Here is a 15,772-nt window from a genome sequence, read left to right as displayed (position 1 = left end):
AATTATTTGGAATCCTGTTGTAAAGCTTCGCTATATTATAAATAAAAGATCTCTCAAAGATAGACGTCGAGTGACGTGGTATGGTTATAGAGCCTTTGTCGCGAAGATCTAAGTTATGTATTTCAGTGCGAAACTTAATTTTTTTGTATAAATATTCTGGACATTTCCTTGCTATTATTTTATAAACTAAAACTATTGAGTGATAGATACGCCTCTCATCCATTCTAAGCCAGTTCAACTCTCTTAATTTAGCCGATACTCCCTGTTCCCTGCCCCGCAGACCCCCAATTAACCTTACGCAATGATTCTGTATTAGTTGAATACGGTATTTATCTCTTTCTAGCAAACATGGTCCATATACTACATCTGCAAAATTAAAATAAGAAAGCACTAAAGAGTCACAGAGCATCCTTTTCATTGCAGTTGTTAATAAGTGTCTTTGCTTAAATATAAGTTTTAAATTGATAAAGGCTTTCTTTATACACATATTAATGTGTTGAGTGAACCTTAAACTGCTATCTAAAATTAGGCCCAAATTCGTAGCAAAATCGGTGACAATAAGACTTTCGTCATTTAACGTTAATTTAATATTAGGTAATTGTGAATTTTGTGCCCTGTTTCTACCAAAAAGAGCCAACTTGAGATTTAGAAGGATTAAGCTCTAAACAATGTTTCTGTGAGATTGATAGAAGCGTACTTAAATCTTCATTTAATTGATTTATGGTTTGTAGCAATTGGTGTAACTTACAGGATTTATACATTTGTGTATCATCTGCGTAAAAATGAAGAAGTGCAAATGTAATGTATTTGGCCATCTGTAAAGTATACAATGTAAACAGAAGAGGTCCCAAAATGGATCCCTGTGGAACACCAAATAAAAGCTGTTTTGCATTGGACAATTTACTATTCAATTTTACCCTTTGACTTCTACCTTGCAAATAACTAGCAATTAAGGTGCATGAATGTATATTAAAACCCAGATATTTTAAAATTGCCAAAAGAAGAGTGTGATTTATCCTGTCAAACGCTTTTGAATAGTCTAGAAGAATAAAGACAGTTAGTTCGTCATTTTCGATAGCTTGAATAATATCATCTGTGACCTTCAAAAGCGCCGTCGAGCAACTGTATCCTGGTCGAAATCCAGACTGTACTTCCGGTAGTAAATTATATTTTTGTACATATTCCCTTATATGGATATTAAGAATTCTTTCTAAGACCTTAGAAAGAGTAGGAAGTATACTAACCGGGCGTAAGTCCTTCAATTCTACAGGATTATTTACTTTAGGAAGAGGTGTTACCAAAGAGCATTTCCATTTATCAGGAAAAGATGATCTTTCTATACTATAGTTTACTAAATGTGTTATTATAGGGAGAATTATAGGACAGCAAAGTAGCAACATATCAATACCAATATCATCATCTCCAATGGCTTTTGATTTAATTTGAAAAAGAGCATCTTTAACTTCTTGATCCGTAGCTAATCTGAAATGAAAAACATTGGCCTTTGATAATGTATTATTAAGGTAAAAATTTAACAAATCCGCATCAGGATTAACTTGTGGTATATTAACAAAATAGTTGTTAATATCCTCTGCAGACCAACGCCCCGGAATCGCACTATTCCTTGATGACCCATAAATATCTAAGTCACGCATCAATTTCCAATTTTCTCTAGATCCGTTAATTCTGATTTGATTTTCAAAATACCCCCTCTGTTCCCTCTTAAAAGTTGCACTTACATAATTTCTTAACTCTTTATAAGATTCCCAGTCATCACGCAACTTACTCCTCTTGTACTTAGTTAGAGCTTTATTTCTAAGTGACATTAAATATTTTAAATTAGGTGTTATCCAAGGAATTTTTTTCTTAGTAATGCGTACAGTTCTTTTTGGAGCGTAAATATCAAAAAGTTCTATTAAACAGTTGGTAAATGCATCGATCTTAGCGTTTAAATTTGTCAAATAAAAATTACATCAAATGGAATGGTCTCTAGTTGCCTAGTGAAATCCTCCTTGTTAAAATTTTTAAAATCTCTATAAGTATGAAAAAAAGCCTCCGGCTTTGCTACTTTTAAGATTAAGTCACATGTTAGAAAATAGTGATCTGAAAAGTTAGAATTTAAATCTATATTTACCGAACTAATAAATTCTTCATGCGAGCAAATAAATAAATCCAAAAGTGTTTCACCTGAGAGTCCTTGATGAGTAGGTTCATCCACCATTTGCTTTAAACTTAAAGACTCTAGAATGGATAAGAAGAGTTCAACAACATTAGATTGCAGATTAGACATATTTACATTAAAGTCGCCCATACACAAGAAAAGGTCACATTCTGTTAGTAAAGTGGAAACATTTACCTCAAATTCATCATAAAAATTATTAATATTACTATTGGGCGGCCTATAATAACATCCTACTATAAATATCTTGTTTTCAATTTTGATTTTTAACCATAATTGTTCTGCATAATTCCCAGTTAAACAATTAATTATTTGAAAATTAATAAAACTCTTTACATAAAACATTACCCCCCTTCCTCGACCAGTAGAGCGATCTTGCCTAACTAAATTATAGCCTGGAATTCGAAGAAACTCATCCGTCGTGTAATTAGTTAACCAGGTTTCAGATAACCCTACTATATCTACATTATTATCTAATACATAAGATTTAAAATTAATAAACTTTGGCAACAAGGAACGAATATTAATTTGACCTATTTTTAGTTTGTCCGTCATATTCTTTAATAATTCATATTCTTTTATTTGTTTTGAAAACATTAAATGTCAAAAAATTTGCATCACGCCAGTCTTTTATTTTTAACAAATCTGCACGTATATTGGCCTCCATTTGAGAAACATGACAGTCCAGAAAGGACCAAGTACTGATCCTTGCGGAACACCCACATTTATATTAAGTTCCTTAGAGATACCACCATTAAATTTGACAGTCTGGACACGATTTGATAAGTAGGAACGAAACCACTCAAGGGCAATTCCTCTGAAACCATAAAGCTCCAGTTTCATGAGCAGCACTCTGTGACTCACGCAGTCAAATGCCTTGGTCAAGTCACAGAATACCGCTGCTGCAACTTCACCAACATTCAGTCGGTTGTACAGGTGCTCTAAAAAGCTAAAGATAGCATCATTTGTGCTCACAGACTCCCGAAAGCCAAACTGCTGAAGACTCAATAGGCCAAACCTATTTAAAAATGAAACCATCCTCACCTTAACGAGCCGTTCCACTATCTTGGCTAAAGTAGGCAATAACGCTATAGGTTTAAAGTTAGAAGGACAGTCGCGATCGCCACCCTTGTAGAGAGGAACAATCATTGCTCTTTTTAAGCACTCTGGGAAAACTCCAGACATAAATGAAAAGTGAATTGACGGCCAAGACTTGCAAAGCAATAAGAGGTAAAGCAGAAAATATTTTATGGGAAAGCCCATCCCAACCTGATGAACTCTTATTCTTAATATTAACCATTAACTGTTTAAGCTCTTCTACACTTGTGGGGGCACAAAAGAAAGATTCGGCTACTACCACATTGCTGAGATATCTTCTGGGATCTATTTTTTGTGAGAGATTGGCTGCAAGGTTATTAGCAATATCACAGTAGAAGGAATTGAGGACATTGGAATCTAAGGTACTTGGAATAACCAAGACATTATTTTTGCCCCTTAGCTCATTTAAAATCTTTTATAAAAGGTAAAAAACACGAAATCTACAGCATCACAAATACATTTAATGAAATAACGAAGGTTACATGTTTCGCTCGACTAGAGCATCATCAGACCTAAACAATAATTAAAATTATGTAACCCGAAAAAAGGAGAATTCAACAAAAACTTACCATAACATACACAAAACACCTAATATTTAAGTAAACAAAGATTACAATAAAGTGGCACTATCTATGTACAAAGAACTCAACTAAACAATCAAATCACTTTATACATTTTAGAAATCTTACCATCATTTAAGAGTCTAGAACTACTTGAGGTTATTAAAAACTAGGTGGCCATCAAAATCAAACCTTTCATTAACACAGGACAGATCTGGGCTTTTGAAAGCTTTACTAATCTCCATTGTCTCCAACAAGTCTAGTTTTTTACTTTTGTTGCATTGATGCAGTATTTTTATATTTTGGCTGTCAGGAAAATCATGTTTGGAGTCGAGAAGGTGATTAGCAAAAGCTGATCTGGTCACTGTGATTTCGGTATTTTTAAATTTATTGTATTGGGTCTTGTGTTCACTAATCCTAGTAGAAATCTTCCTACCAGACTGGCCGACGTACACTGCAGGCCACTCTTTACACCTAATCTCATAAACTCCTGGAGAAGATAGCGGGGGTAGTTTATCTTTAGTTTTAATTAGATGTCTTTTTAAGGTATTATTGGTTTTAAAAGCTGGGGTTATGCCAAAGAGAGAAAAAAAGCGGGATAGTTGTGACGAAATTGGTCCAAAATAAGTAAACGACCTAAAAGTTTTGATATTGTTTGTTTGTTGTCTGATAAAATTAAATGATAATTTATACTTGTTCACATACTGAAAATACATTTTATATATAGGTTTAAGAGGGAAAAAGTTACTGACTGCTAGTTGTTTAATGGTAAGGAATTCTTTTTTAAAAGCTTCACGAGAAAGTGGGATGTTAAAAAGTCTGTAAAATAAAGAATGGAAAGCAGCAAATTTATGTGAGGACGGTGATGTTGAATTATATTGTATAATATTATCTGTTGTTGCTTGTTTACGAAATATTTCAAAGGATATCTTATTTCTTTCCCTCATAAGTAATAAATCTGTTGTTCTGTTCCCGTTCGATTGTGAACTCAATTTTAGAGTGAAGAGATTTGACATAATTATGGAAATTTGTAAGCTCTATCTCACTTCCATTCCAAATCAAACATATGTCATCCACATACCGTTTATAAAAGATGATGTTATTTTTAAAATTACTGCTCATTATTTTTGTTTCTAAGTTGCTAAGAAATACTTCACTAAGAAATGGCGATAAACAAGAGCCCATTGCTAGTCCTTCTTTTTGTTTGAAAAAACGGTTGTTAAATTGGAAAAAATTTTGATCTAACACAGTAGAAAGAAGCAAAAGTAGATTTTCCACCAAAAGTGAATCAAGTTTCCCCCTGAGAAGATCTTTGACTAAGACCAGACAATCAGCGGGTGGAATGCTTGGAAATAAGTTTTTCACGTCTAGCGATATAAGCTGGGCTGTATCTGGAACGTGAACATTCTGAATGCTTTTGGCAAAATTCACTGAATTTGTTACAGAATATGGCGCTTTGAAGTTTGAGACATTTCTAAGAACGTTGTTAAGCCAAGATGATAACTGGTAACAAGGGGAGTCAACAAAGGAAACCACAGGTCTAATTGGCATGCTAGTTTTATGGACTTTTGGCAACCCATATAATAGAGGTGTTTTAGGGTTCATGGGATATAGTTTTTGTTTTGTGGAATTAAAATATTCTAAGGTTACCAAGGTCATGTCTAAGACTTTTTTTAATTTATTAAAGAATGGACCTGTCGGATCTCTGTCGACCTTTTCAAAGTCTTCTGTGTTTAGAATTCTGTGTTTTCATTTAAAATCTTCCAGGACTCTTTTGCTCTGTTGGAGGAATTATTTATCCTCATTTGAAAGTAGGTCCACTTAGCCATTTTCATGAGTTTCTGTAAATCTTGCGGTATCTGTTATAATAATTTAAAAATGTTGCATTGTTCATAGCGTATTTCCTAATGTAAAAAAGGATTTAATGTGGCCTTCTTCAAGTGAAATTAACCAGAAGGCACTCTTAGCTTAATTTAACAATAACAATTTTTTTCAGGCATTTTTTTTTTAGTTTTGTCAAGATCTTATAACATCCGAGCTTAGATTTTTTATTTAGCATTAAAATATTCAAAAAATACAATAAGGAGGCCTAAAAAAACAATAATATATATTAATACCCTAATAAAGCCTGGCTTCTGCTATACTGACTTAATAACCAAAAGAAGTATTGAAAATATACAGGGTGGGTCAGGATAAAAGGAACTCTAACTTCTTTGTTTTTTAAGCAAAACAAATGAAATTTGGTATGTTAGATTTTTTTGATAAACCGTAAAGTGAGGTTACTTTGTTCCATTTTTAGGATGATTTAAACAAAATCCCATGTCAAAAATTGAAAGGAAATAGATGAAATTTATAAAAGGGTTAGGTGATAGAAGCAAGTCAATAAAACAAGTTTTGAGAAACAAAAATGATAAAAAATACACGCCTCCGACCCTCATAAGCTGCATTAGATCACAGAGATAACTGAAAAAGACAGCCTCAATGCCTCAACCAGGTCCAGGAATAGAATTTTATTATTTATAATGGTAAAAAAATATTTTACCACCTTCCAGTCACTTTGGAATATTGCATCTTATAAATTATTTAGAAAGGTGAAGATAATGGTGCAAACTAGAACATATTATAGTGTGGAGGAGTAATTTTCAGACTCAAGTTTAAGAAATGTTTATCTCAACAACTTTTATTTCATCTATTATGATCATGTTTTTAGCATATTAGTATGTTTTATTTTGGTTTTTAATTTTTTTTTACTATAATCTATGGAACCATATTAAAACTTTATGACTGTATATTTTAAATCTGTAATTATTAATATGCTTTGTCCACAAGATGTAATTATCTTTTGATAACAAAGCTACTCTTTTATTTTTTTTCAATTTGATAATAACATCAGATAATAATACCAATTTTTTGCCATCATCAATTATCTGTTTGAGGTAACTAGTCAAATTAAATAAGGCATTATTCCTTGTTACACGCTAGGAACAAAGCTAAATTGGTTTTGTGATATTAACAAAATTAACTAATATTTCATTGACACACCCCTTAAATATTTTAGCTACACTTGATATGATGCTTATAGGTCAATAATTTGTCATCATATTTGTGACTATTTTTAAAAATTGAGGTTATATATGAAACTTAAATAAAAACTACTAAAAATACCACAAACCAGACCTTTGAAACCTTGTTTTCAGAATATCATTATTAAAATATCTAATCTCATTTAAAATTGGAAAGTTAAGGCAATTTCATGTTAAATCAGGAGTGAAGGAGAACAATTGAATACATATTTCTAAATTCACTTGTTTGGGTTAAAATGCAAAGAAGTTCCCTTTTTGATGTGCTTGTGATTTTATTTGATAAGTTTATTTATACTTATTTACAAGCTTTAATTATTAAGTGCTACTCTGTACTATTATCTGTTAAGTGCTTATAAATATATTTGTAATTTAATTTGTTAATCTTCAGGATTGTCTTTTAATTACAAGTTGGCTAATAAATTTAACTTTATCCAGGCAGTAAGTGAAAAAAAACAATTAAAAAGTTTAGGCATTGTCCTAATATTTAATAACTCTCTTAAAAACAAATTTAACTCGTCAACTGTACAAAATAAAATCAATAATTAGGAATGTGAGCATTGATTTTCAGAAATGACTAAAAACATCCTATATCCTGTGGATGTCTTAAATATTTTAAATAAAATAATTCGATTAACACTTACACCAACCAAACATAAAAAATATAAACTTAAGATTTACTATAGCCTATTGTCTTTAATTCAAGATTTTGAAAAATATGCTACAAAACTCATGAAACATTACATCTATCACCTCTAGTGTTTCTGCCAACAGTGGCTTGTCCCTCTGATGCTTGTAGCTGCCTGGCCAATGCAAAGTCTATTTCTTCCTGTTTTTTTTTGCTAGTAGGCACACTGTCATTAATTGAAAGCGCTAATGCTCTTGCTAAAGCTTCATCTTCACTTATTTCCCCTTGTATTGTTCTCGACACATTCTGTTGTGCTTCAAAAATCCATCTTTGCCTTACTACTTTCCCTTCACAGTTATGGTCAACAGAATGTCTATGTTTTAGGCAAAAGTTAAGTTTACACTCATCACAAATGACTGGAATAACCTCTTTATTCTTACACCTTCTATATGAGCATTTGTTAGTAAATACTTTACGCCTTGATTTTGCTGGATCACTCTGACAATCTGAATCTATATGAACTCCAACAACATAATCTGGATGCAAACCTTTTTGTACAGGGATAGGAATGTTGCATAAGGGACACACTGGTACCTGGTTGTCTTTCCTATAGGCATTTTGGCAGTTGTGGGTGTTGTAACGGAAATGTTCATCACAAAATAACATCTTGCAAGCATCACATTTTATTGGTAAAAAATCCAGTTTGTTGCAATCTGGCTTTCTGCAGTGCTGACCTATATGAGGTAACTCCATTGTTGGCAATAACTTTTTCAATTGACTAGTATCACTAACCACTGGTGTCTTAAAGACTGAATGTAGACAAATATTACTATATATAGTCTTTATATTTATAAACCAGCCTGAAATCTAGACGTTCTTGAATATTCTTGAATACAATTTTACAACGATAATAATGAGGCAGCTGTTTATTATTGAGGTGAATGATGAATGTTATGATTCTACGAATATGATTCACTGATAGGAATACTTAAAATTTTCAAGTCATTGCAAGGTTATTTCAAATTTTTGACATTGACATTGATGATGTGTAACAAGACGTTGACAACGAATATTTCTCTTCAACTCTCAATGTTACGCAGTGTCCTACGTGAGCGATCAGTTGCGATGCTGAGCGATGCGTCAAAATCGAACGGCTGACGAGCGGCGTACATACGTAGCCGATCGATAGTTTTAGCGTTGATTGAATATTTGGGAAGATACGCAATCCTGTGTTAAAAAGTGTACCCGGTCGACTATCGGATTGCCGTTCAGTTTCGTGCACCGTGTGGTGCTGCCGCGAAGCGTCAAATCTAGGAACGATTTATTTTAGCTGCGTGGACTTGGCTTTTGGCATGATGCTGCCAACTATGTTTTTATTATTTTTTTTTAACATACAACACGGTGTCGTTTATGTGGTGGTCAAGTGATAAGTGATATACTTAAGGGTGGAGGCATATTGAAATTTCTTAAAAGTTAAATTTAAAAAACAAATAATTACTTAAAAATTAATACAAAAATATATATAAAAAGCTATTTTTACAAAATTACCAACAAAGTTTAATACAAGTTATAATTCCAACAAACATTATGTTTCCTCCATTTTGTGTTCAAGAGGGTCAAGTTTTTAAATAAAAAGCCCGTTGCACTTAATTAACTAAAAACTAATATCCAAAAAATATGTGGAACAAATTTTAAGATATAAGTAGATTTCACGTAAATTTTATAAAGAATAATTGAAATAATCCATAAGACTTAATACCGATGGTAATATAACTTCTTGATCAATAATTTTTTGTAAAAAGTAACCCATTTTGTCATGTGACTCAATATCTAAAAAATTGTGCAGCGTAGTGAGATCTGTAAAGTAAGGGGTTGTGAGTGAGGATGTTAATAGAAATAGAAAATAGGCCACATTTTAAGTTTTAAGCGACACAGGAAAATTCTCAATTACCAGTTGTTACAACTATACTTAAAACTATAAAAAGATACCTAGTAACAAAAAAAAAAACACTTTGTTTAAATACCCCGCATCACGGTTATACAGGACGTCAATAGAGGTGGTATAATTAGAGGAAAGTTGAGCAATATAGTGTCCTTTTATAATAAAATCTAAATACGTCCTAAATTTTGCAAAAAACTGAAATTTGGCAAAATCATTTTATTTTTTTTCTGGCGTTATTTCAAATATGACAAAAGTATTTATTAAATGAATAAATTATTGTGACCACTTTTTCTCGCCTATAGGATGACACCTTTAAATTTAAAATACGACGTTCTGTCTTTAAAGAGCCATCATCAACTTTGTTTTTCTTTGTCGGCACTATATTGACCATTTGCAGTTTAACGACGCGGGAATCTTTGGGCGCCCGGCCGTGTTGTTATTTTTTTAAGACAAGGGCGATGATGATAACAGCGCTTTTATTTATTTTGTTATTGCCGACATTTAAATGCGCTGTGATCTCGCATAAATGACTAGATAAATGTGGTGGTCAAGTAATGTATTGGAAGGTGCTATCTCTTACAACTTAAATTTTATTAACAAATAATAAATGACCTACCAAAATCCTTTTTTGAGACAAAAATAAATAAATAAAAACAAAACAAAAATTCAATAAGCTTTTAATAAGATAAATAAGAATAAGACTTATAATAAAGAGAAAGTGCCAAATGTCGCTCATTGGTCGTCCAAACTTTTTTCCTCGTTGGAGATAACTGCATGTTAATTAGTGTTTTTACAGCTGTACTTTTTCCTTTAAGTAAATTTGCCAAAAAGTTTTTAGACGCTAGATTTGCTTTCTTTTTAAGGCGTAAATACTTATTTTTTTGAGCTTTAAACTTTTTTTTTTTAATGTTAGTTAACGTTTAAAGTTAACTGAACACTTAAAACTCTTGATTTTTTTTTAATATTAGATTTTGTGGAAGATGGAGTATCTGGATAATCTACAGTGAACTTTAGAACTGTCTGTGTGCTTTGAGGACTGGGACTGTGACGTACAAGTTTAACTTTTTCATGTTGGTCACCGACAATCTCATCTTCGTGAAGCCTCTTACGAGAATAAGTTTTTAATTGTTTATCTGAAATATAAAACAATTTATCCATCTTCTAAAACATAAAGGGGTCATTCAAAAAAGTTAGCTATACAGTGCTTTCATTTCAAAACGAACCATCCTTAATAACTTCTCAAAAAAAAAACTTCCTAAAAAAAACACGTGAATTTAGATATACAGGAGGACGTTTAATTTTATATATTAACTAGGAATAAATTTCTTAAATGGAAAAAAAGTTTATTAAGTTGTATCATTATATTACAACCAGCCAGTTAAAGCAAAATTTGTTCTATATCACTAAAAATAACAGGTGTAGAATTATTTTTGAACAATTGCTAAAGAATATTCAAATTCTTTAAAAAAACTAAAGTTTAAAAGAAAATTTTAATTTCCTTTATTTAGAAACATATGGTTGATCATTCTCACATATGCTTGTTGACATATGCTTGATCTATTCGAAGACCAGAATAGATCAAGTGTTACCAATTTTACCAATTTTTAAAGAATATATATCTCCTTAAAATTCAAGTAATTCATTTCTTATTTAGATTTTATTGCAAGCAAAAGCAAATTTGTAAAAATTTACCAAACACTTACCATTTTTTGAACTATGCTGCAAAATATCAACTTGAATATGCGTGCCAGGCAATACATTTGTATCAATTGTAGTATCTACAAATAAAAACTTTCTAAAAACTTGTATTATACTATCTGGTAAATTTAGAGACATTTAAGTACAAATGCTCAAAATTGACCAGTGCATTCAGTTTTTTGTTTATTAAATATTAGGATTATTATAAATATATATAATAATATTACGATTTTCGAAACACCGTCAAAGGCTAAAGTATCTAACAGAAAATTGAAAAGTAATCACCCAAAAGTAGTTTTCACTGTATTTTATTACTTAGATCTGTTATAAGTTACTTATTTTATTGAGTATTACGTCACTTATAGCAAAAATCAATTTAGAAAATACCATTAAAAATACATTACTTGTAATAATCAATATTTAACAACTGAAAAAGATTTTATTAAAGATATCTTAATACAAAAAAATTATTTTAGTTTGTTTAATTAGAGTTTTGTTTAATTAGAGTTTGATAATGCACGTATAAAATTGAATCAACCAATTTTTACGACAAATCTTATTTTACTATTTATTCCAGGTTTTTCTTATAAGATAAAAAGCATTGCTAAAAAATTTAACATAAGAATTACTTTTAAATCACAAAACACATTACGATATTTATTAAGAAAAACTTAACCTTTCAATTAAAATGAACTTAATAAAAATCTAATATATAAAATTCTTTGTACTTGTGGTAAATTTTACATAGGTGAAACCTGTAGACTATTACCAATAAGAATTACCAATAATGAACATAAATCTTACATAAATAAATATATACCTATAGATATAAATATAGACCCTATAAATAAAATGTAATATCCTATAAAAAGCTTCTTTATCCCGCCCAAAAATGTTTGTGTTACGTCTTTAACATCTTCTAGTTAGCAAATTAAGTGGCCTGTTAAATTTAAAATATTTATTTGCTGTAGAACTTTTTTTGAAAAGCGAAGCTTTCTTAAAATAAATAGGCATTTCCAAATTTTGCTAAAAAACAAACAAACTTTTTATCCTAAAATGATGAGATCTATCGTCCATTTACATTTGTGCATTAAAAGAATTTTCCTGCTATAAGTAAGTAATATATAATAATAATTATAGTTATAATAATATTATAATACTTATTGTCGTAATAGGTAAGGTTTGTCACAAACTTGTAAAAGGGTTTGAAAATATGCAAAAGGGCAAATAGGAATATTTTCAGTAATGCGAGCACGAGAGTGAGCATTAAAAGTATACCCACTCATGTACTTTTAATACAACAGTTAAAAAAATCTGCCTATAAAAAATAAAGTGTCAAGTTTAAGTAATATTATAATATTCTTTACTTACCATTTTCCCAATTTATTGATGAAACTTTTGCATCTAAACTCTCAAGGCTTTGAGCGTTACATGAGGTATCAGGCAAAGAAATTGTGTTTTTAGAGGCCGATTCTATAATTTAGAGTAAATTTATAACACTAATTTGGAAGGAAACAGTAAAATATCAAAAATAATACCTTTCCATGGAATTGGTATAGCTGATTTTAAAAGTCTCTTTCGCTTATTACTTACTGCAATATATATTTGGTCAAAATGTTTCTCGCAAACCACTTTGTTTTTTAATAAATTTTCATCCATAACATATGTTTCCGCATTGCCTATATTTTCTATCCACTGGCTAACTAACACTGGTTTTATAATTGAAAATTTGAAAAAAACTGAGAACATTGTTTTTACATTTTCTTACATTATTGCACCCACGATACGCACACTGATTAATTTTGCCTAAAGGAGCCATTGTCTCACAAACTAAACACATTTACATATATCTATCTATTTGTGATTATGATATCCAAGAAAATTTTTTAACAACTACCAAATTGCAATACGGGAAACACGAACCTGTGCAAAAACTCTCCCACACGACTCAGGGATATCGGCCGATTACTAATGAGAAGCGACGGACGAAATTATTTTCGCGCATACTGGAGAGAATCGCCATCTATTTTTCACGCATATTTGCGGTCACGCTTTAGCCCATAAGGTTGCGTATCTTCCCAAATATTCAATCAACGGTTCTAGCCTGGACACTTATCCCCGCTTCCATCGATACCTCACAACAGAAGCCGAAATCATGCGAGGCGACGACCGCATCGCGATGGCAAAAATTCCGCGCTGGGGCACATATTTTGCGTTGATTCGAAATAATATTTTACTGCAGTTATTATTGTAGTTTATAGTAAGATTACGCATTTAAAATTTTAAACTACCAAACTATTTGGATACTCGCTTTGAGTTTTAAAAAGAATAAAAATTCGGTATTTAAATTAGGTGGGTAAATTAACAATTTTATTTTTAACTTACATTTTACAATCTTAATTTTATTTAGAATCATGCCTACCTCTTGCTGCATTCCTGTTTAAGCTCAGAAAAAATTAAAATGGATCTTAAATTTTTTTTTTGGTTTTTTTTTGATTATCTTCGGAATCATTCAAATTTTTGATTTTTTAAATAAGCAACAAAAATTTGGCGTAGGTACCTACCTAATTTTGTTTTCGGCATTAACATTTTTATGAAAATGTAATACAGCAATGCAAAAACTTTCCTATAGCAACCAAGATAACCCACAAAAGTGTCAAGAATAAGTTTTTGAAAATTTGTTTTTTTTCGATAATCTTCAAAACCACATAAAATATAATATATATATATATATATATATATATATATATATATATATATATATTTATATGGCATATTCTTTTACAAGTAAATAATGTGCAACTTTGGGGTAAATTATCCATTTTCGTATTTTGAGGGTAGACGAATTTGAAACACCGTTTATGTATATTTTTCCAATAAAATAAATAATAAAAAATATTTAAAACATTTATCATATACCTAAAAATACGTAATAATAAAAAAATATATTATCTTGTAAAATGTAAAATATTAGGTCCCGCGGTATCTCCACTTAGTCGTTCCGATGTACGGCGTGCGCCACCAAATCTCGGCTTCAATTTTGACGCCACGAAACCAGTGTCACGGCTAGAACTCTCGATCGGCTACGGTACATAACATGATACAGTGTGGCAGACGAATCTGAAACACTTCGGCCTGAGGTAAGGGGAATGCAGTAGTGGAGACAACATGGCCGACTTCATTCATAAAATGGACAGTGGCGTGTGGTATTATGTGAAATTATTTAAATTCGATTCAAGGAAAATAATTTTAAAATTTATCAAAATAAATTTTCCTAATTAATTATTCATTTGTATGTTTTATGGTTTTAGAAATAAGTTCTTTTTTTTTGGTATACAGGGTATTCCACAATCAACGTCACAGTCTATAACTTTTTTATTTTTAACTATAAAAATTAAAAAAAAAATTAATAGCTATAGGACCACTACCCAAAATTACTTAAAAAAACTACCCCCAACAAATACATCCCCCAAAAATGAATTTATCGGGGGTACTTTTTTTTTAAGTAATTTTGGGTAGTGATCCTATAGCTATTAAAAATATATTTAAAAAAAAATATACTTAAAAATAAAAAAGTTATAGGCTGTGACGTTGATTGTGGAACACCCTGTATACAGGGTCGCACGCAAATATTTCTGTTGCTAAGCCGAATTTAAAAACAAAGTTTAAACAAAAGTTGCTAAGGTCACAGGAGGCCATGTCACTGCAATAGTACGTGTATTTTGAAGGTCATTAAAAAAAACAAAACAAAAGTCAAACGTCGACTAAAATGAGCCACCTGGTATAGATTATAAAAAACGAACAGCATAAGCGTTTTGGCATTGATAAAAGTTCGGCTAAACTAGGAACAAGAATTTTTATGTTTTTTTATGCGAAATTTTCAGTCTTTTTGGTATTTCCGAAAAAGTAAAGTAATTTGAGAAAAATATAAGGTAAATAACTTACCTAATTTTTCGTTTACTGTTATTTATGTTAATATTTTTTTTAAGTCTCACACACTTCACTTAAACATGTTTTTATTTTCACTGGTGAAATAAGCGAGCTCGTTTTCTCTACCTTCAGCCTCGTATTCACTATCGTCTTCACTACTACTGCCATTAGTGTCACTGTCCTCATTTCCTATTGTGATGACAAGGGGCTCGATTTCTTCCATGATTTGGTCAGTTTCCCAGAATTTATCCTCCACAGTTCTGACGTGCTGGCAAAATTTCTGCCAATCCAATTTCTGTTACTGCATCCTCAGTAACCTCCTTTAAGGTTGTAAAGTTAAAATTGCCAGTAGTATTCCGACTTCTTATTAAAAATTTGAGTCTTGCCCAAGCTTATTCAATTAACTCGCATAAATAAGGCGGTGTTCTTAATGGAGTATGCCCATGGGACCTTATAATCCGATCTACTATATAATTTTTTTGGTCACCAGGTGGTTTGTGGCGTAAAACCAAATCGAAAAGATCTCAATGGTGCCAAATTTTCTGGCACTTGCATCGTGACTACATATAGTATATGTAATGCATAATAATATACAGGATAAACCTTATTCCACCCCATTTTTTTCAGCCATTTTCTTTAAAAAAAAATTTGTTTGCC

General features: G+C 31.1%; 1 protein-coding gene and 1 long non-coding RNA gene across 2 annotated transcripts; both read right to left on the bottom strand.

The window, feature by feature from the left end:
- Positions 1-7,510: 7,510 nt before the first annotated feature.
- LOC126737179 (AN1-type zinc finger protein 2A-like) lies at positions 7,511-8,585 on the bottom strand. The gene has a single exon (XM_050441949.1). It carries the CDS (start codon positions 8,296-8,298, stop codon positions 7,648-7,650), a length of 651 nt encoding a protein of 216 aa, XP_050297906.1. The 5' UTR covers positions 8,299-8,585; the 3' UTR covers positions 7,511-7,647.
- A 1,562-nt stretch (positions 8,586-10,147) lies between these two features.
- On the bottom strand, positions 10,148-11,371 carry LOC126737188 (uncharacterized). The gene is made up of 2 exons (XR_007660965.1): positions 11,191-11,371; positions 10,148-10,620 (listed from the first exon to the last, which is right to left on the bottom strand). It is a non-coding gene; the product is annotated as an uncharacterized LOC126737188 (long non-coding RNA).
- Positions 11,372-15,772: the final 4,401 nt, after the last annotated feature.

Source organism: Anthonomus grandis, chromosome 6 (assembly GCF_022605725.1).
Source record: "Anthonomus grandis grandis chromosome 6, icAntGran1.3, whole genome shotgun sequence".
In the NCBI taxonomy this organism is placed as follows: Eukaryota; Metazoa; Arthropoda; class Insecta; order Coleoptera; family Curculionidae; genus Anthonomus; species Anthonomus grandis.
This window is presented reverse-complemented; position numbering and strand designations above follow the sequence as displayed.

Excerpts from the sequence above, each read along its gene's own strand:
- LOC126737179 (XM_050441949.1), bottom strand. The coding sequence starts at position 8,298 with ATGGAGTTACCTCATATAGGTCAGCACTGCAGAAAGCCAGATTGCAAC.